The sequence below is a fragment of the Sciurus vulgaris genome (genome assembly GCF_902686455.1).
Source record: "Sciurus vulgaris genome assembly, chromosome: 7".
NCBI classification, from domain to species: domain Eukaryota; kingdom Metazoa; phylum Chordata; class Mammalia; order Rodentia; family Sciuridae; genus Sciurus; species Sciurus vulgaris.
In genome coordinates this window covers 114,335,693-114,356,551 of record NC_136467.1, presented here as the reverse complement: position 1 = coordinate 114,356,551, position 20,859 = coordinate 114,335,693, and the positions used below count along the sequence as shown (strand labels likewise).

Below are 20,859 nucleotides of genomic sequence, written 5' to 3'. Positions count from 1 at the left end.
AGAAGGAAACGTGATTACTGATGACAGAACGACAGGAACGTGTATAGGAAGTAGGGTGATAAGGAGACCCACTGGAACAGTAGCTGCAGTTCCAGACTTCAATCAATATTTTAATTACCAAGTCTATATTTAGCAAGACAAGAGGGGCAGAGAGGAAGGAAGGGGTAGGTGGTAAGGGGGCCTCAGAGGAGCTGACCCACTTTCTGCACTGGCTGCAGAGCTTTGCAGTCCTGGCCAGGATTTCCTGGCCTTTGTGCCCTTCAGAAGCCACGACAGACTTCAAAGAGGTACTTAAGCAGCTACAACTCAGCGGCAGCTGCACACCCCATCAAAGAGACCCATGTCACCAGTATTGTCCTTTAATCTTCTTCTGCTCCACAGCTGGGGGAGACAGGGCTAGCCAAGGATTTCAGGTGGGGTCAGTGTGACTGCAGGGTCACTGCAACAGCTTTGGCTGTGGCATTGAGCACGGTGGTGGGAAGTCTGGCAGCAGGGATTGCAGCAGGAACATCTCTGGGGACTCTCTGCATAGGTGGGATGTTAGGGCCCTCCAGTGTGTCTAGGATCCCTGAAGAAGGAAGAGGAAAGGTGAGATCTGCTGGGTCCAGTCCACAGGCTGCTTCATCCAGCTCCTGACTTGAGGCCACCATTCTGCCCCTCTCCCTCCTGTAGGTCCTCCTGCCACTTACCCTCTACCACCTTGTGGTAGGCAAAATGCAGATAAAGCAGGAAGAGCATATGCAGGGCAGCCAAGGTGCCACAGAGGAGCAGTCGCTGGGTGGGGCCCACAGTCCGTGATACCAACACTGCCACCTAGGGCCACAGGAATACAGCTCAGAGGGCATGGTTTCAAAGTGAGGGATGGGGGAAGAGACCTGCACCCAGTGCAGGGTGGTTTGTAGGTCCTTCTTTTCCATTTAGAGCCCTCTGTGGAGTGCACAGCTCAGGCTGTCTTCCCCAACTCCCTGGCAGGACAACCCACCCATGGACACCTCTTGCTCAGCTTACCATGCGCAGGGTGGATAGCCCACCCACCAGCAGCCAGAAGAGGTAGAAGAGGGCATGGAGGTGGATGTTATAGGTGATGAACAGGACAATGCAGTGCCCAAAGAGACCATAGCCCTGGGAAGAAGGGTGGTGAAGAGGAAAATCACTCAGTCTGGGCTGGCTTCTAGCTCCTCAAGGGGACTCTGGGAAATAAATGGTCCACTGGCCTGCTCCTCTCATTCCAGGTCCAGGGACTCCCAAGACATGCAGACCAAAGCCTGACCACTTTTTAGAAAATTACCCTTGCCCACTACCATGCCTGGCTCCTTACCAGCAGTGCCAACATCTGAAGCATGGTGATCTGGGCGTTGCACAGGTAGGCCAGGAAGTAAATGAAGGATGAGACGCCCAGCCAGTAGCCAAAGCAGGTGCCAATGGCTGTGCCCATCAGGGTGCCCTCCCGCTGTAGGGTGAAGGTTCTACTTAGTCCTGGGAGGCCTCTGATCTTGGCCTTACCCAGGGCCTGCTTTTGCCTTACTCCACCATTGTGTCCTTGGACAGCTTTCAACCTCCTTCAGCCACCCTTCTCCCAAAGTCCTCTGTCCAGCTTACGATAATGGTGTCAGATGTCTTCATCCCATGGAGGAGGATGGCAACCAGTGTGAACACCAGCATGAGAGGTCCATAAAGCTCACCAGCAATTTTCTGTCAAAACAGCAACTCATTCAGTTTGGTGCATACAATGCCTCTTTCTTTATGCCTTGACTTGATGGTCCCACCCTCTGCCCTGGTACCTCCCCTGGTTCTCCAGACATGCTACCCTCTATTCACCTGGGGGAAGTTGACCATCTTGATAGGGATCATGGACTCCAGGAGCCTGGGAGAGGAGAGGAGAGATGAAAGCAGAGACAGCACTAGGCTGTGAAGTTCTGGAGGACAAGGCCTGAACCTTCATCTCTCTAACTCCAAGGAATGGGGCCTGGTCCAAAGGACATGCTGGATGACAGGGGGAGAAAAGAGTAGTGAAGACAGGTAATGAAAAAATCATTTCCTTGACCCTAAAGGACAACTCTATGAAAGCAAGTTGGACTGGGTCTTGGAAGAGGGCCTGACCATTTACCTACTTGATCCTTTAAAAGACAGGCAAACCTCAGTGGAGTACCCAGAATTCAAGGCTATGATGGTGAAGTCCTGGGAAGAGTTTAGAAGGAATGGTATTACTACTGAAAAAAACAATGTGCCTCCTACCTCTTCCTACTTAACATCTGGCCTTGCAATGCTGAGCATTTTCTTGAAAAATGTATTTGAAGTGATACAAAAATTCCATACAGAATTAAGTACTTGGCTCCTTATAAAATCTTGGATTTTTAGTTAGATATTACTTTTTTTTGGTACTGGGGATTGAACTCAGGGCACTTAATCACTGAGCCACATCTCCTGCCCTTTTATGTATTTTATTTAAACAGAGTCTCACTGAGTTGCTTAGGGCCTTGCTAAGTTGCTGAGGTTGGCTTTGAACTCTCTCAATCCTCCTGCCTTAGCCTCCTGAGCTGCTAGGATTACACATGTGAATCACTGCACCCAGTCATATATTACTTTCTATGGGAAACCTGCCCTGTCCCACCCACCAGCCTACTCAGGCTTAGATATCCCACCTATATGCCTCGACATGGTATAGAGATATTTTATCTTAACTGTGTTCCACAGCATCTGTCTTCACCACTAAATTAGACACCACCAGGATGGGCCTGGCCCAGAACAAAAGCTTGAATAAATACTTGCTGAGTGTTCCTGGGTATTTAGTGGGCAATGGTCAAATTAAAGGATTATCAAAGAACCAAGCCAAGATTAAATTCAGTTGTTGAGAAGTCATTTAACAACTATGCCCTGATATTCTGTTTTAAAGCCTTCTGGTGCCAGGAAGAAGATAAAAACAGCCAACTTTTGAAGAGCTGACAGTCTTTAGGGAGAAAGACACAGGAATGAGAATGTATTACAGTACTTAAGTACCATCTGTCAGAGGCAAGTACAGAGATCCATAGGAGCACCAGGTGAGAACAAACTGGGAGTAGGTTGAGGAATGCAGAACAAAGGAAGTGCTGGATGAGCTAGGTTTTGAAGGTTGAGTAGCGTGCTAGATAGAAAAAAAAAGGAGCAAGGCAAAGTGGTATGGCCAAGTTATGTTCAGTGATGAGGTCATGAAGTGATGAAGTGGGGGAGCACACTAGAATATGGGACTTGGCATCTGGCTGTAGTTTTAATGAAGGACTAGGTGTTAGGAGGGAAGCTTCTGTCAGAAAAAGAATCCTCACCTGCTTCGCACCTGGGCAGGCTCCACATCAAAGTAGGGTCTCAAGATGTCAATGTTGGCATACAAGCTGAAGGCCCTGGAGGCTTGTCTCTTCCCTGCCTGCCACATCTGAAGGGAGATGGGGGATGGATATTATGAGACTTGTGACTCTAGACCCTGTTGCCTATTTTCTGATGGTTTTTTTCTTCCTATTATTATTATTATTATTGGTACTGAGAACTGATCCCAGGGAGGCTTTAGTATTGAGCTACACCCCCAGTCTCTTATTTCAAGACAGGGTCTCACTAAATTGCTGGGGCTAGGCCTCGAATTTGTAACCCTCCTGCCTCAGCCTCCAGGTGGATCACAGGCAAGTGCCACTGCACCCAGTCTTTCTGTTGGATTTCTACATCATTCTAACTGGACAACCTGTAGTGAATATCACGAACATCAACTTGAGAACATGGGATATGCCTAGGTATACTTTTCCACCTGCCAGGGATTAAATCTTTCTTACCTGATCAGCCACCTGCCTGCTCAGCTGTCCCTTAAAGCCCTTCATGCCCAAGAACTCTCCATCGTCGTCTTCCACAGCAGCTGCATCCGCATCAACTTCTTCTTCACGCAGGCGCTGATGCAGCTCACCCATATCCTCGAAGCTGGAGCCTGAGGTATCATCCATGTTCTCCATGTCAATCACAGCTGAGCCCCCACCCTGTGAAGACAATGGCTCCTAGAGTGCAGAATCTTTCTGTTCTATTCGTTAAGTTCTCTGCTCATTCCAGGGTTTGGGGCTTTGTTCTTCCACTCGGAGACATGGTTTGGAATCACTACAGATCATGCCACCCTCTTCCCCCGAATTTGCTCTTATAACTGTTGGCTGCCAGCTTTTGGCACTCTTCTAGCCCGAGGAAACCTACTATTTGTTTTCTTGTCTTTCTCCTACCTTCCCTAAAATAAAAGCCTCAAAGGACTGTAAAAGTGACATTTCTTTTGTTTTACCCAAGTCCCCAACACAATTATGCACATTGTTTTTAGCAAGTGCCCGTGAACTCCGTCCCCCGCCATTCCTGAGCCTGATCGACCTACCTCCTAACTGGTCCCTAAGCTAGAGCACTTTTCCCTCAAGCCTGGGACCAGAGACCCAAGGCCCTCCGACTGTAGTATACCGGTCTGGCCCTTTCAGGTCAGCACTATTACTACTGACTTTCGTATGCATAAGACCCAAAGGAAATAAAAGGTAAGCAAATGGAGCAGACTTCCAGGGTCCGAGGGAGAATCCCAACACTTCAGGACGGCCGCCGGCCCTGGGGCTGCTGGCAGCAGAAGCTCCGAGGACATTACCTGAATGTTTTCTTCGAACCCTCCCCATTCCGGGCCAGCTCCGTTTCGGGCGCCGCCGACCGGCGCCGCTGTAGTTGCCATGTCCCTCGAGGGCTCCCGTCGCTGAAGCCCGCGCTAGCCCCGCGCGCGTAGGAAGAGTAAGAGAGACGTGTGCCTGAGCGAGCGGGACGACTAGAGAAGAGAAGGAAAGGTAGTGTTAGCCGGAATGCAGAAAAGAGAAACCCGGATGTTTGGCCCGAACTAATTTCCGGAAGCTGGGGACGTGGACGGAGATGGGGCAACGTCTCGCGATATTTAATGCTTCAGGAGGCGGAGGGTTGCCACAGAGACCGAGGACTACGACTAGAACGCACGCGCGTTTGAAAGTCTCGTGGAGGCTCAAGATGGCGGCTGCTCAAGCTGTAGAGGAGATGCGGGGTCGCGTGGTTCTAGGGGAGTTCGGGGTTCGCAATGTAAGTCTAGTGGCCTTGAGCTAAGGAGTAGGAATGAGAACGGAACAGGGATAGGGTGGGGATCGAAATGGGAACAGATTTTTTTTTTTTTTTTTTTGCTCTAGGTTCATACCACTGACTTTCCCGGTAACTATGCGGGGTATGATGATGCCTGGGATCAGGACCGGTTCGAGAAGGTTAGTTGGGCCGAAGGTGTCTGGAATGGGTATGAGGGCTGCTGGAACGTGTGATCTGAGGCATCGTGTGATTCAGAAGCCGTTCCTGGGGATCGCTCTGTTCATAAAACATTAACTGAGCAATGTGACAGGCCCTCCGTGTACAGGCCAAGTCAGACACATTTCTGTCTTACGAGCAAGACAATGTTTTGTCTTGTTGGGAAATAGTGTTCTCAAATAATTCCAGTGTAGTGTGGTAAATGCGGTTGATAGCGATAAGGACGGTGGGGATGGGGTGGCAGCGTCATGCAGAGGCGCTTAATCTACTTTGGGAAAGAGGTCATAGGTAGGTTAAGATTTCATGAACGAGGTGAATCTGAATTGAGCCTTGAATGAGTAAAAGATGAGAACAGTAAAGGGTGTGGAGGGACCAGGAACCGGAGCTAACTTACAAAAACTTGGGTGATATGTTCTCTGACAACGTTCCCAACTGGTCATTATTACTAGAAAGTGTGTTGGCAAGAGTGGTAGGCAAGCTTGGAGTGGCAAGATTAGCCACTGTAGGTAATGGGGAGCTTTTGAAGAGTTCTTCAGGTATGATCAGATATGCAACCTTTGATGGCTGTACAGAGATTGAATTTGAAGAGGATCATATCCAGCGAGTAGATCTGCTAGATTGTATAGGTGAGCTGAGATTAAAGGCATGAACTTAAGACTGATGGTGGAAATAGAACACAGGGGGCATGGCAAGTTAATTTATGATTGCTTTGATTAAATGACCTTCTGGCTCGGAGAATTGCTTTGATGGATGGTGGTATCATTTACTGAAATGGTTTGGGGAACAGGAATGATGTCTTCATTTTCCTGCATGTGGAGAAGCCAAGCAGGTCAGTAGATTGTTTGAAATGAGATTAGAAGTGAGAAAAATTTGTGAAGCTGTCCTAAGTGGTTGCTGAAAATCATGTAATTGGGGGTCACCTGAGAGAAAGAATCTGGGGAAAAAAATAACACTTAATGGGTGGAAGATTGCGAATTCAGAAGGAATAATCAGGGAATGAAGAGAACAGTATTGGGGCTCAGAATCCGAGGGAACAGAAATTGAAAAAGGTCTTTTTTTTTTTTTTTTTTTTTAATGTTAAGTGCAACAGCAGCAGTCAAGGAAAGGATTGCATAGAATCAACTGGACTATGCAGTATGGAAGTTTTGTTTTTTAGTTTATCTATGGATGGTTTGGAAGTGATATTGCAAAGGGTTTTCACTTAATGGAGGACAAAAACCAAGACAACTTTTCAAGAAACTAAAGGATTGGGGGACAGTGAACATCTACTGAGAGTCATCTGGGCAGAGGGAGGTATTTGGATGAGAGGATATTAATACATGGAGGGATGTATCCAGGGGGAGACGGAAGTATAAATAAGCAGGCTTCACTTTTAACATTTTTCCTCTAGAATTTTCGTGTGGATGTGGTACACATGGACGAAAACTCACTGGAATTCGACATGGTGGGAATTGATGCAGCCATTGCCAATGCTTTTCGAAGAATTCTGTTAGCTGAGGTATTGGAAGGCATGGTGGCAAAGCTGGGGTTGCATGGGGAACTGTATTATTACCTCACTTATAGAATTCTCAGGCTGACTCTCCCGTTTATTTCCTCTGGAATTGTGCTGAGCTTTTCTTCTCCTTTGTAAATGTTTCCTTAAGCATTCTTCTAGGAAGGGGTCTCTATCTCAGGAAGTGGGAAGTTGTCTACTGCAGATTGGTGATTGTTTCCTTGAGCAGGTACCAACAATGGCTGTGGAAAAAGTCCTGGTATACAACAACACATCCATTGTTCAGGATGAGATCCTTGCACACCGCCTGGGGCTTATTCCCATTCATGCTGATCCTCGTCTTTTTGAATATCGGAACCAAGGTGAGGGTTTGAGAAAATAAAGTTTTGGAACTGGCTGTCTTGAATAATCTAGAATTAGACTGCCTAGGTTCAAATTCTAGACTGACTACTGTATGACCTTGGGCAAGTTGCTCATCTTTGGGTAACATCAGTTTTCAATTGTTAGGACACTTGCCCTTGACTTCCAGTTTGTCAAGAGGATTATGTGAGAAATGTTATGTAAAGCCTCAGCTTTACTAGCTGTTCACTAGTAAAAACAGCTGCCTCCTCCATTTGTGCAGGAGATGAAGAAGGCACAGAGATAGACACTCTTCAATTTCGGCTGCAGGTCAGGTGTACCCGGAACCCCCATGCTGCTAAAGATTCCTCTGACCCCAATGAACTCTATGTGAACCACAAAGGTGAGTTATTAGGGTAAGGAAGAGGACCCTAATAACTCACCAGCAGTTGCGTTCAGGTTTCAGGGGCTGGGTTCTTCTGATGTTCCATTTTCTCCAGTGTATACCAGGCATATGACATGGGTCCCCCTGGGGAACCAGGCTGATGTCTTCCCAGAGGGCACTATCCGCCCAGTGCATGACGATATCCTCATTGCTCAGCTGCGACCTGGCCAGGAGATTGATCTGCTAATGCACTGTGTCAAGGGCATCGGTGAGAACACTGTGGACCTACCCTGGGTTTGATTGCCGCAGTAGAAAGTGTGGCTCAGGAACCGAGCTGATATGTTGCTGACAGGCAGAAAGTCAATGGGCTTGTCTTGTCAGTGGTTTAGGAGACTAAAGAAAGGTTTCTCAAGATTCTCCTCTTCCAGGAAAAGATCATGCCAAATTTTCACCAGTGGCAACAGCTAGTTACAGGCTTCTGCCAGACATCACCCTACTTGAACCTGTGGAAGGGGAGGCAGCTGAGGAACTGAGCCAGTGCTTTTCACCTGGTGTTATTGAAGTACAAGAAGTACAAGGTATGGTATTTGGGATGCTGTTCAGATCAGGACCTAAAATCTGTTTTCTTTGACGGTGATAGAAAGAAAAGCTTTGGACCCTAGGAGATGAAGTATGACATGATTTGTTTTTCTTAGGTAAAAAGGTGGCCAGAGTTGCCAATCCCCGGCTAGATACCTTCAGCAGGGAAATCTTCCGGAATGAAAAGCTAAAGAAGGTTGTACGGCTTGCTCGTGTTCGTGATCATTACATCTGTGAGTAAGACCTGGTGGGGTGGGTGTACGCATGTGGGCATTCTTTGGCACTGCAGCTTCCCTTTGGAATTCCTTGTGGAATTTAGTAATAATTTCTTACAAGAGCTTCCTAAAGAAAAGCCCTGCCTGTGCTGAAGTAGTTTCTCTTTGGTTCCCAGTTTCTGTAGAGTCAACTGGAGTGTTGCCACCAGATGTGCTGGTGAGTGAAGCTATCAAAGTATTGATGGGGAAGTGCCGGCGGTTCCTGGATGAACTAGATGCAGTTCAGATGGACTGAGAGTTGCATCAGATACTGGGATGTATGGGCTTGGATGCTCCTGGATTCTGACCTGCCCCAGTAGGACTTCTATACTCATTGTGACTGGAGGTCTAATTCCAGCTTTATTTTCAATCAATACATTTTGTTAAATGTGCTACAGAATGAGACTTTTATGCCTTTGTAAGGCCTTTGATGTAAATAAACTTCATGTCCAAACAAAAGTCCTTTTGACTACTTCTTGACTTCTAGTCTTAAGAAGATATGGAGCCTCATATCAGAACAGGTTTGGCATTTAGCAATTAAGAATATTGGATTCACTGCCAATGTCAGGGCAAAGTAAGGCCAAGTTTTTTTTTTTTTTTTTTTGGTACCACTGGGGATTGAACCCCAGGCCTTCGAGTGTGCTAAGCAGAGACTTTCCACTGAGTTATAGTCCCTGCCCTTGAGGCCAAGTCCTTCTAAAAACTTACTGAGACAGGCCAAATTGAGGTGCTTTCTAGGGGCACAGCCAAACCCTATATACAGAAGAAGGCAAAGTGAATATACAAATTTACCTATCTCCTGGATTCCCAGGGAAGTTCCTGATAGAAAAAAGGGTTGTCCATAGTAGTTCAACCAAAAAACATGTTGATCTACAAAAAAAAAAAAAAAAAAAAAAAAAAAAAGGGGGGGGGGTCAGGTCAGGCTCAGTAATTACACAAGAAAGGGAATGAATGGTGCCTAGTGGATGGAGGTGGACTTGAAAAAGTCCATTTTCTAACTGGCATACTATTTCATAAAGCTTAACAATAGGCTCATCAGTTATAGTTCTTCCTGTCTGTCCCCCATAGTAGGATGCTCATGAAGATGTTAACCCTGGAATATGTTACTGGTTTCAAGACTGGTTTGAAAAAGGCAGATAGGGCCCTTTCTGTATGAAATTGAGATTTTTACTGACATGCAGATGTGCTTTAGAGTTAACGTTTCTACAAAAGGTTCTATAAACAATAGAAAATTTCTAGCATGAAGTCACAGAATGTTAAAAATATTACAACATAATAAATACAACTGTACCCTCCACAACCCCAACGAGATAGAGTAGGCAGCAATCAAGTTCGGAGGGAGATATTGAGATCACCTTCACAATCAATAGAAGCCCCAAGCACCTTGCAGAAAGAGGAAGCAGACTTGTGCAACAGAGACAGCAATGTAACACTCTTAAGTTCCATTTCCCCAGATTTGCTTCTTCCCAACCTGTGGCCTGCACCAGCTAAAAGCTGCAGCTTCTGTCCACTCTGCTTCTCTCACTGAAACCCTCGTTCATGGACTGGTTGGATGGCAGGCCTGTCCTATGCAGAGCACACACTCTGGTTTCTGTATGGATCAAGCCTGCCTTATGATAGTAACTTCAGGGGCAGATCTCACATCCACATTTCCCTCTGCTTCCAGGGCCTTCCAGTGACTTCTAGGATGGATTCAGTACAGGTTGTGATGGAAAGGCATATATGTATTTTTTTTTTTTGGTACTAGGGATTGAACCTGGGGTGCTTTACCATTGAGCTACATTCCCAGTCCTTTTTAAGTCCAATTTTAAGACAGGGTCTCTCTCAGTTGCTAACAGTCTTGCTAAGTTGCTGAGGTTGGCCTCAAACTTGTGATCCTCCTGCCTCAGACTCCCGAGTTGCTGGGATTACAGGCACGCACCATCTTGCCTATGATATTTTTCTTTTGGAAATGGCCCTTGAGAAAAGCAACAAGGGGCCTGAAAGACCATGAGATTTTTTAAAGGCACCTGGGACCCAGCTAGTCCTAGAAAACCAGTGGCTTTGCTAGCTGCTTGTCACAGATGTAAGCCTATTGATCTGGATTATCCTTGGATGACAATGTGTCATGTGACACTGAATAGGGTACCGTGGCTCTCATGCCTGAGTAGACCCTTAGGCTGGGGAAACCCTTGAGGGTCATTCATGAAAGGGCAAGATATGTGAGCTTAAGGGGGATGTTAGCACTAAACCCTACCCAGCCCTGGTTCCTGGAGATACTACACTTGATATTGTGCCCGGACTTTAGTAGTAACCTGTACCATCAAGTGACCAGATTCTTGCTCAAAACAAAGATGAGAGAACTGGTCAAATTCAGTTCAGCACTTAGCACCTAAACCGGACATGCTACTGGGTATGGGGAAGGGTCCCTGCTATCCCAGTAGCAAGGGGCTCTGGGACACAGTGGTCCAGGAGAAGCTCTCCGGCACAAGTGGTTGAGGGCTGAGCCCTTGCGAGCCCGGCTAGGCACAGCACCCCTAGTTCCCATTCTGCTTGGCTATACTGCATGGGGGTGGGAGGCCTGGGGAAGAAGGGCTGCTCTGCTCTAGCTTTTCTTGAAAAAGCTATAACTCCAAGTAGGATGGAGACTACCTGGGACATCTTGACAGAATGGTGCAAGCCCTGACTCCCTTTCTTGATAAGTAGAATTACTTGTGGCCCTGCACAGGGCCCACTCTCTTCTCCAGCTCCAGACCTGGATCTGTCTCCAGGCTGACCATGGTGGAAAGTGAGGTGGCAGTGCAAGAGGGGCCTAGAGATTAGCTATGAAGGGGAAGAAGAGATGACAATAAAGGCTGAGGAAGGATGCCCAAAAGCTTGATTCATGGTTCAAAGATGGTGGCCAGGCTGCCCCCCTCATTGTCCAGCACCTCTGTCTCCAGCATTGGCTTTGTTTTTTTGAAAAGCGAGGGAAGATTCTTAATGTGAACTTCTTTTCGGAATTGCTCTCCCAAGGGTTTCTGTAGAAAATAAATGAGAAAGGACTAATGCTGGCCCTGGATATGGGTTAGAGATCATCCCACCATAGTGCTTAATGACTACAGTTGAATTATGGTTACCTGCACATGTGGTCTAAGAAGACCACAAGCAACCTTGTAAGGTTGGGAATACTGATGGAGGTGCATAACCTACCCCGATGCAACCAGCAATGAGGCGTTTGAATTGGTCCTTCCGTCGCTTGTCAGCCACCTTCTGCAGGGAGGGGTTCAAAAGTTTGCAGTCAAACTGGTCCAGAGAGTCCTTCTGTATTTCTGGAATTTGCTCCATCACAGCTCTAATCTCCAGGTACCTGGGGCGCTAGTAAGTGGGGATAAACTCACTTGATGTAGTTTTGGACCCTGCTACCCCCCACAGTGGCAACACTAGCAACCTGGCAGATGCCTACTTTTAGGATAAGGCCCAGGATCCTGGAAACAGGCTGAGTGAAAAAGCCATAGACACCCGGCCCCCGTGCTCTCACCACTCACCAGTGCCTCATATATCTGGAATGCCAGGTGGACCAGGGAAGCCATGCACCCGTCATGCTGCCCATGTGTCTGTAAACCTTTCAGCACACTGGTGAAAAGCCACGTGACGGCATCTGCGAGCAGTGTCCCTGACAGCACCTGGGGAGACAGCTGTGCTCAGGGCCACAGGGGGCCTCTCTGAAGGCCCCAGCTCCCCACTTATTCCAACTGATGAGTCAGTCTGCTTGACCCACACCTTCTATGACACTCAGGGAGAAGGAGTGAATAAACATACTTGTTTGAGGAGAGGCCAGCAGAGCTGTGTGGTTGTCCTCTGGCAAGAGAGAGTATCCTTCCAAGATAGGGAATTGAAGGCTGTAATTAACAGTGCTGTGCAAACATCCTGAACAGGAAAGGAAGGATTACTATAGGAAAATAAGCACAGTTTCTTAGACTTTTTATAAATTGAACCTGGAAAATAATAAAGTTCTACTACTGAGTTTTACTTTTGCATATCAGGCAGTCAAAAAGAAAACAATATGTAAGAGAAAACATTGCAAGACAGACAAAACCTCAGGCCTGGGGGAGGCTAAACACAGGGATCTGCAGCAGTGTGTATTTTTCTGAGAACTTTAGCCCAGGGTGCAGCTGGCTCCCTAGCTGGGCAAGGAGAAAAGGCATCACCTTCCCCCTCCACCCACCTCATGCTTCATCAGACATTTTCCCAGGTCTGTAAGCTCCGCCATAGCTGAAGGGGTTACCTCTGTGGCCATCATCTCTTCATCTGTAAGCAGAGCAGAATGTTAAGCTCCTTTCAGAACACAGAAGAATTATCCTGTTCTGACAGAAGCCCAAACAGCAAAGCAAAGTTGAGTGTACTGAAATGGCTGATGCTTAGTATTAGGTCACCCTCACCCCTGATGAAAGGACATAAAAGCCCATGCTCATGGGCAGATCTGGAGATGCATCTAGCTGTGCATGTGGGAAACTAGGGAACGGCTGGGCAGTAACCTAAGCTGCAGATGCTGAAAATCTTTGTTGTTGAACAAACATGTAAGTGCCCACAGTGACAGGCACTGATTTAGTTGCTGGGGATATAAAAGGAATAGAATAGAGTCCCTTTCTAAGAGGAATTTACATTCTCATCAGTGAGACAGGTAATAAATTAATATATAAACAAAACATAAAGGTAGATAGTGAGAAATGCCATAAAAAATAGATTGGCTGGGTTTGCTATTTTTAATAATTTGGTCACAGAAGACCTGGAAGACTTAACACCTTAGCAGAGACCTGAATGAAGCAGAAAAGAGGCCATGTACACAGCTGGAAGAAAATAACTTTTGACAGGAAACAACAAGTGCAAAGGCCCTGCAGTTGGATTTTGTTGGAAAAAATACAACACAAAGGACGGCACAGATACAGCTAGATGATTACATCTCACCAACTTATAGGGAAAGTTTCTACAGGAGCTGAGCTGGTTCCAAAGAATAATACTTAGGAGCCTAAGAGCAGACCTCTGAGGCCAGGCAATTGGCTCACTTACCATCTCCATCTGCAGAGGGAGCAGTATTGTGTTCAGCACCTTTCTTTGATACACAGCAAACCGCTAAAGCAAGAAAGCAGGGGTTAATGGGTGAAGGGAGGTTTATATCTTACCACTGGACAACAGTCACCTCAGGCCAACTGGTCCCAAACTGTCTCTGGCCAGGTGAAGAGGGGAGAAAGTAAGGTACTGTCCAAGGCACAAAAATCAGATTTACCATGAGAAATAGAGGCATTCTAATGAATCTGACCAGAATGTGTTCTGGTCCCTCTTCAAATTCCTATGAGAGTAAGTGATGAGAATAGATGAGTGATAATACACCCCTGGTTAAAACTTTGGATCACCAATAAATCAAATGATCAACTACTGTTTCCTTCAACATTTCCAAAAAAATGGAAAATAAAATTAACGACCTCCATGTCCAAGAATTTTTAAATTTCTTTTCATTTTGATAAAGTTAGAAAGTTATTCCTAACATTAATCTAAATTCCTCCTATTTTAGATCACTTCTTTGTATTTTGGTATGATTCAATTCATAATTCGGAAATCATTCTAAGGTTGACTTAAGGACTAACTAGCTTCTATCTAGTTAATCATTTCTTACCAACCTGTCAGTACTGCTGCAAACCTGAATCTTTGCCATCAACCTAGCCTTCATGGGGGTGGTGGAGTGAGGAATTCTTTATCCAGGAAAATTCTCCTCTACTACCCCTGGTTCCCACATGCCACTTACTGATTAGGTCCATGACTTCTCGGGTTAACATCCTCACCAGTTGTTCCTCCAGCATTTCTTGAGACTCTGGGTTTTCCTCCACAGTTTCATCTTCTCCACTGCCGAAAAGCAGAGAGCCAAGTTCCATGGGATTGTAAAGAGGGAAGGACAAAGCAAGCAGTGATTCTCTCCAGGCCCTCTGTGCCCACTTTCTTCTGGATTCTGTTGGGTCTGTGATCTATGCAGATGTTAGGAATGGACACCAATGATCCCCTGAGGGACATTATTACTATTACTTGTGACTCTGTCCAATTAGACAGAGGGTATAGGATGATCAAAATCCTAAGTGCTAAAGTAAAGGCTTGGTCTCAACCTATCCAAACAAACCGTCTACCATCTAGGCTAGGAATGACTATAACCCACTGCTGTTCAAGCCCTGGGTCACCAGTCAACAGAATTCCTTTCCCTTTTTTGCTTCTCCACCCAAACCTAGCCGCTAGTTCACCTCTTAAGGAGTGTGGGTATTCCTTACCACAGTAGGCTCCTCTGGTTGATGACTTGCCATTTCTGGGAAAGCCTCTGGGAAAACACAAAGGATGTAAGTGCTAAGGCTGGGAAGGGTCCTGGAATATATAAAATCTAAATTCTATTTTTTCTTTCTCTCTCTCTCTCTCTCTCTTTCTCTCTCTCTCTTTTTTAACTAGGGATGGAACCCAGGGGTGCTTTGCCACTGAGTTGCACCCCCAGTCTTTATATTTTATTTTGAGACAGGGTCTCACACGTTGCTGAGGCTAGCCTCAAACCTGTGATCCTCCTGCCTTAGCCTCTCAAGTTACTGGGATTATAGGTTTGTACCACTGTGCCTCACTATAAAGTATTCTTAATTACATTTAGGCAAGGATGATTCCATGTATCAATGATAAAGCTATGGCAGAACCCCCACAAGTTTAAAGAGATTTTTATAACCTCTCTTCTGTCCATGATGAGGAAGGCCTATTAAACACCTTTATTTAGAAAAGATTAACAACGTACTTAGGATTCCTGGGTTTCTGGACAAATGTTCTCTATCCAGCTGGCCCACCTGCTGAATTCCAGAGTAGGAGACACAGACCCAGGGGAAGCATTTCCCTAACCACCTCTCCTCAGTTAACAGGAGGGTTAGAAGCAGAATCTTCATCATGGGCAACTGAGTCAGTTTCCTTCTTTCATGGCTGCTCAATCCATTACAGCAACAATAGTCCACTGTGGTGGGAACTCTGTGCAGCCTGACAGGGGTAGGGACCATTTTTAGGAACTCCTAACTGGCAACACACAGGAGTGGCCACACATTCAGGAGTACTCTTTGTCCTCTTTTCCTGGCCTATCTCTTACCATGTGGAGGTAGGTGAAAAGAGGTCCAAGGATGGGAGATACCAGGGCTTCGTAGTGCTCTGGGGCACAGAAGAGCACCAGAGGCTTCACAAACACCCGTGCTGAAACAGGTTAAGAAGTTTTGGCACATGAGCACAAACCCCTTATCTGCTAGGCCGTGGGTTGCACCTCTAAGGTACATACTAGATGCCAAGAACATCCTGTGTTAATAGGGGAAAGTCTTGGGCTTGGGTGTAGCTTAGTGGTAAGCACTTGCCTAGTACCCTGAGGCCTTGAGTTTGATCACCAGCAGAGCAGGGAAACAAAGGGAAAAATACCTTCATGATCTCCTAAGCTGCACTGATACTCAATTTCATTACATTTTCAGTTTAACTGTTCTTTCTGTCCCAACTGGGATAGTATAACCGAAAGGGAGGAGAAAAAAAAAAAAAAAAATGGTAAGGACATCCTTATAATAAACCTTCGTCATTCTTATAACTTAGGGAGAATATAACAACATTATAAAAGGAATTGGCTGGGTGTGGTGGTGCACAACTGTAATTCCAGCTACTTGGGAGGCTTGCTTGAGCCCAGGAGTTTAAGGACAACTTGGGCAACATAGTGAGACCTGGTCTTAAAAAAAATAAAAGGAAGCACCTGACAGGAAGTGAGAAGGTGAGAAGGTAAAGATTTATCCCCAAGGAAAAACTCATAAGACTCAGAGAGCTTTTAAGACCCCCTTGGACAGCCTTCATATTTTTCTTGCTATTTACTTCAATCTTCCTGTCTTTAATGAGATTATGATACACTTAGGTAATCACATCTCTTCCTTGCAGCTGTTCTTTGCTCTGGTTCCTGTCTCCAATTTTCTGACCTGTTGGGTTATCTAGGGACTTTTGAAAGGATATGAAGCATAGGTCTGAGTCGGTAGTCAGGAATATTGTTCAAGTTGACGAAGGCTGAGCCAAGGAGCTGGGTAGCAAGGTCCTCCACGGTGTAGAAGTCTTGCTGCATGGAAGGGCCTGCCTTCCCTAGGATATGGAAACTGTAAGGCAAAATCATTGGCAATGACAAATCCAGGATCTGTTATTGCCAGTACTGACTGCACCAAGAATTTCACTTTTAATACAGTAAAATTTTTGCTAGAAAAGCAATTGTATTTACTACTTAAGAGAATTTTGATTTTGAAGATATGGACTGACTCTTATCAAGAGTGGAATAACGACCCCCTCATCCTTGTAAGGAAGTACCTCAATAGCAGACCCAGCATCCACTAAAAGAACAGATGTTGGTAGCCAAGGTCAAAAGTAGCCTCATTACTATTAAGTTATGGACTTAACAATGGAGGGACTCAAGTGTTTGTGGATTTGACACGTGGTTAACTGAGGACAAAGTCCTAGGTGTGGTGTGCATGAGAATTCCATCCCATAATCAGGACCTGAAGACAAAATCCTGTGGGAAGTAGATTGTGCATAGTGAGGGATCTGAGCAAATGCAACCCCATCACTCTACTACTTGGGTATCATTTTATGAAGCATAAAATAAGTTAGAAGCATAGATAAGTTAGGCATTAAATATCAACTCATGGCTAGGACCATGAGGCCCATGTACAGGAAAAACAGGCTGTTCATTTTTGTTCAATACTAGAATCATTACTTAGCCTTCAAATTCTTGCCTTACCTTACCTGTACTCTAGAATACTAAATCAAAAGTCTAACCCATGGCCATTCCTATAAAATAAATGTTTTAGGAAGAGAACAAGGGAGAGGCAGCATTGATTTCTTACCAGTTTTCATAGAGGGTGCTGAAGAAACGCTGCATTCTTTCCAAGACTGTTTTATAGACAGGATAGTCATTGAGTTCCAAGAGAGGTTGAGGTAATCCTACAGAGAAAGATGGGCCAGGAACATGCTGCTCCACTGCCAGGAGTCTTAAATAGCCAAAACCCTACAGCAAGTAGTCGAAGGTGTTAAGAGCTTTCCTAAGGGTAGGTGATTAAACCCTCCTGGTAGGAAAAGGTGGATGCTATTTAAGTGCACAGGACTTCAGACTGGACCTTGGTTTTTTCCAGATGGGAATGATACCAAAACACACAGTGACACCACAAAAGAATCTCTGTAAAACACTGGGGATGACTACTTACCCCAGTTGGGGAATTCCTTTTTTAAGCAAAATCTTATGTGAAAGCCCCAAAAAATAGCAGAAAAAAATGAAATCCATTTACCTCAGTTTAACAACTTAAAGTGTAAGAAGCAGTTTTATATTTCAAGTCATAGTCAGAAGTTACCAGAAGGGCTTCATTCAGTATTTGTCCACTCTAGTATATCTGGTTGGATTTTTATAGCAGGAGTACCTGGCTTCAATAGTGCATGCGTGTGTGTGTGCGCGCGCTGGGGGTAGGGGGAAGGTGTGTGAGGCAAGTTTATTTTGTATTAATGGCAATACATGTCTTGAAAGTTTTATTTTAACTAGTGCCTGCAGAATAGACCTTAAGTGCGGTGAAACTGAGGGAAAAAAATCTAGGACCACTTGGCCAAGGCAGAGAAACATTGAGTCCTGGAAAAACAAAGTAACAACCTTTCTTAGGTTAACTTCACAGCTGAGGAATATTCATTGAGTACCTGACCACAGCCAGACAGACCCAAGGAGAGGTTATGGCTGGGAACAGAGAGAGACTGTAAGGGCTGTGATGGTGACCCAGCTTCAGTGATAGGTTCAAGGTTCAGACAAGGTTCAAGGTACCTCTAGCTCTAATTCTAACCACATTCCCAGTTTTGCTCTGTGTTCCAGCTATGAGCTATCCCTCTCTACTTCCTGGGAATACCAAGCTCTTTCCTGCCTGCCACAGGATCTTGCACCTGCATTGTCTGTCCTGAAGGTCCAGAAACTCCTCTTGAGCCATCCAGGTTAACTCCAACTCATCTTTCAAAACCACTGGTCAGCAACTTCTGATCCCCTGAAGACTGGGTTAGGTCTCCCAATAAACACTCTCACACAGCCCTGCTGCTTTCCTTCACAGCAAATATCACTGTGTAATTATAACTGTCTAGCTAATGTAGTGATGGGGAAAATGAATTGAAGTAATAATTTTGATTATAGCTGGGTGAGGTTGTGCACACCTGTAAACCCAGTGGCTCAGGAAGCTGAGGCAGGAGGATCTCGAGTTCAAAGTCAGCCTCAGCAACTTAGCGAGGCCCTAAGCAACTCAGTGAGACCCTGTCTCTAAATAAAATACAAAAAAAAGGGATGGGGATGTGTCTTAGTGGTTAAGTGCCCTTGGGTACCAAAAAAAGAAAGAAAATTTTTTTGATCACACACACACATATACACACATGTATGTACATATATAGACATATGAAAGTCAGGAACATACTAACATCTTTTGGGTTAAGAACCATGGTATTTATAATATAATGGCTGTAAAACCCGCGATTATCTGCTAGTTAAATTGAAGGTGTTAATGGAGGTAAAAAAGCTTGCTAGTGAAGATCTCTGTATGCTATAATGAGGGGAATATACTTGTTTTTGTACAGCCTGCAGGAAGTCCACAAATGCATTTCTGAACAAATAATAGTGGTCAAGGTCGTGCCAGAAAATGATGCATAAGCTATACTGAAGCTGCTTTAGGAGCCCATTACAGACAAGGTGAACTGGCAGGGGAAAGGGTTAGATTTCTTACCTAAGATAGCAGACTTCTCCGCTTCAAGCATATCCAGAGCCTTAGTGAAAGGCTCTGCCATTTTGGCTAGCATTTCTGGTGCATACAAAGTATTGTGGGTTCTGAAAGAAACAGGGTGCAATGTGAATATTTCTTAAGTCTGTTGCAGAAGAAAAGTGGGGTTCACCGTGTAGATCCCCCAGAGACATTTCCCCATGGGGAAAAAAAAGAAGGGAGAAACATTTGAGTGTCCCATGGAGAAGGGTACAGATTTGAAGTTATAAACTGCAGATATACAGTATACATCACCTAAGACATTAACTCAAGAACCAAAATCTGAGACAGCAGGACAAGATTAGAGCCTGAAACTTGAAAGCTAAGTTCTTTTAAATCCAAGATGATGCTCTGGCACTTTCAGAAGTTTTCTGACTAGCAGTGATATGAGATGAAATTTTAGTGATGCTCTAAGGTTCATAAGCAGGATACCGCCGGTGGTAATATGCCCCATTTCTCAATGCTCTGTGTCCATTACAACATGAACCTGGTAACAGTTGTTTCAGCCTTCTGAGGAACACAATTCCAACACACAAGACTGTTTCCACCAAAATAACTTACCCGAGAAATCACAGGCTTTGTCTTAGGACCAAGAACTATGGATCAGATTCACTGCTGTCCATAGTACTCCCTCCTGCCCATGACAATGGCCCCACTGAACAATTGATAGCCAGAATGAGTGCATAACTACCTTTTTAAGGGTAATTATAAAACATTTTGAATATGCAGAAAATGACAGACACCAGTCATGTGCCACATAATGACATTTTGGTTAACAAGGAATATTTGACACTGGTTCTGTATGACTGATAATAATGGAGCTGAAAAATTCATATCTAGTGATGTGGCTACTATGACATCATAGCACAATGTTACTCATGTGCTTGGGGTGATGCTATATAAATGAACCTACTGCAATGTCAGTCATATAAACAACTATGTTCAGTAAAATACTTGATAGTAAATGACAATCTTATTAGTTTATGTACTTACCATCCTTTTTATCATTATTTGAGTGTACTCCTTCCACTTGCTAAGAAAAAAAAAAAAAGTGAACTGTAAAACAGCCTCAGGTGGGTCCTTCAGGAGGTATTCCAGAAGGCCTGTTATCACACATGACAGCTCCATGTGTCATTGCCCCGAAGACCTTGCAGTAGGACAAAATATGGAAGTGAAAGACTGATGATACTGACCCTGTGTAGGCCTAGACTGATGTGTGTTTGTGTTGTAGTTCCACTTTTTTGAAAGGTGACAGGTAATCATCTAATTGTGTCCCCTCCACCCCCAAGCCAACATACATTAGAGTACATCTTTTTTCTCACTGACTTGTGTTACTCTGGTCATACATCAATATGTAATACCTGGGAGTCTTTTTAGGCAATTTTACCTCTTACCCACCCTTGGTATCAAGCATTGAATCCAGGGGCACTTTACCACTGAGTCACATCCTCAGTCCTTATTTATTTATTTTGAGATAAGGTCTTGCTAAGTGGCTTAGGCCTCATTAAGTTGCTGCAACTAGTGTTGAACTTGTGATCTTCCTGCCTAAGCTTCCTGAGTCACTGGAATTACAGGCCACTGTGCCCAGCAGCACTTCTACTTTTATGTTGAATCCACCCTCACCTATGAAGTATTACTATTAAAAAACAAAACTTGTATCAGCTCAATAATCTAGACCAGAGGTCACACAATAAATATTTTAAACTTGGCCAGCATTATGGT

General features: G+C 45.0%; 3 protein-coding genes across 4 annotated transcripts in view; 1 reads left to right on the top strand and 2 right to left on the bottom strand.

Moving 5' to 3' along the window:
- Nucleotides 1–84: 84 nt before the first annotated feature.
- On the bottom strand, nucleotides 85–4,843 carry YIPF3 (Yip1 domain family member 3). Of its 2 annotated transcripts, none has more exons than XM_079148514.1 (9): nucleotides 4,622–4,843; nucleotides 3,795–3,992; nucleotides 3,300–3,406; nucleotides 1,819–1,864; nucleotides 1,600–1,692; nucleotides 1,319–1,450; nucleotides 1,009–1,122; nucleotides 690–813; nucleotides 85–568 (listed from the first exon to the last, which is right to left on the bottom strand). In XM_079148514.1, exons 1-9 carry the CDS (start codon nucleotides 4,700–4,702, stop codon nucleotides 420–422), a joined length of 1,044 nt encoding a protein of 347 aa, XP_079004640.1. In that variant the 5' UTR covers nucleotides 4,703–4,843; the 3' UTR covers nucleotides 85–419. The 2 variants fall into 2 exon arrangements, with proteins under 2 accessions (XP_079004640.1, XP_079004641.1); XM_079148515.1 differs by having other exon boundaries at nucleotides 3,795–3,943; nucleotides 4,622–4,806.
- A 50-nt stretch (nucleotides 4,844–4,893) lies between these two features.
- Nucleotides 4,894–10,937, top strand: POLR1C (RNA polymerase I and III subunit C; the record flags this gene model as incomplete). The annotated part of the gene is made up of 9 exons (XM_079148513.1): nucleotides 4,894–5,073; nucleotides 5,178–5,249; nucleotides 6,677–6,784; nucleotides 7,008–7,140; nucleotides 7,401–7,520; nucleotides 7,618–7,770; nucleotides 7,931–8,080; nucleotides 8,198–8,314; nucleotides 8,473–10,937. 9 exons carry the CDS (start codon nucleotides 4,894–4,896, stop codon nucleotides 8,589–8,591), a joined length of 1,152 nt encoding a protein of 383 aa, XP_079004639.1. The 3' UTR covers nucleotides 8,592–10,937.
- Nucleotides 10,016–20,859, bottom strand: part of XPO5 (exportin 5) — a 41,679-nt gene continuing 30,835 nt past the window's right edge. The window contains exons 21-32 of the mRNA XM_079148525.1: nucleotides 19,105–19,205; nucleotides 17,212–17,308; nucleotides 16,337–16,470; nucleotides 15,447–15,547; nucleotides 14,608–14,654; nucleotides 14,097–14,194; nucleotides 13,364–13,426; nucleotides 12,522–12,604; nucleotides 12,116–12,223; nucleotides 11,842–11,979; nucleotides 11,507–11,671; nucleotides 10,016–11,334 (exon numbers count right to left, since the gene is read on the bottom strand). Coding sequence (XP_079004651.1) covers nucleotides 11,197–11,334; nucleotides 11,507–11,671; nucleotides 11,842–11,979; nucleotides 12,116–12,223; nucleotides 12,522–12,604; nucleotides 13,364–13,426; nucleotides 14,097–14,194; nucleotides 14,608–14,654; nucleotides 15,447–15,547; nucleotides 16,337–16,470; nucleotides 17,212–17,308; nucleotides 19,105–19,205 — 1,273 coding nt within the window. The 3' untranslated portion in view covers nucleotides 10,016–11,196. The remainder of the gene's footprint in view (nucleotides 11,335–11,506; nucleotides 11,672–11,841; nucleotides 11,980–12,115; nucleotides 12,224–12,521; nucleotides 12,605–13,363; nucleotides 13,427–14,096; nucleotides 14,195–14,607; nucleotides 14,655–15,446; nucleotides 15,548–16,336; nucleotides 16,471–17,211; nucleotides 17,309–19,104; nucleotides 19,206–20,859) is intronic.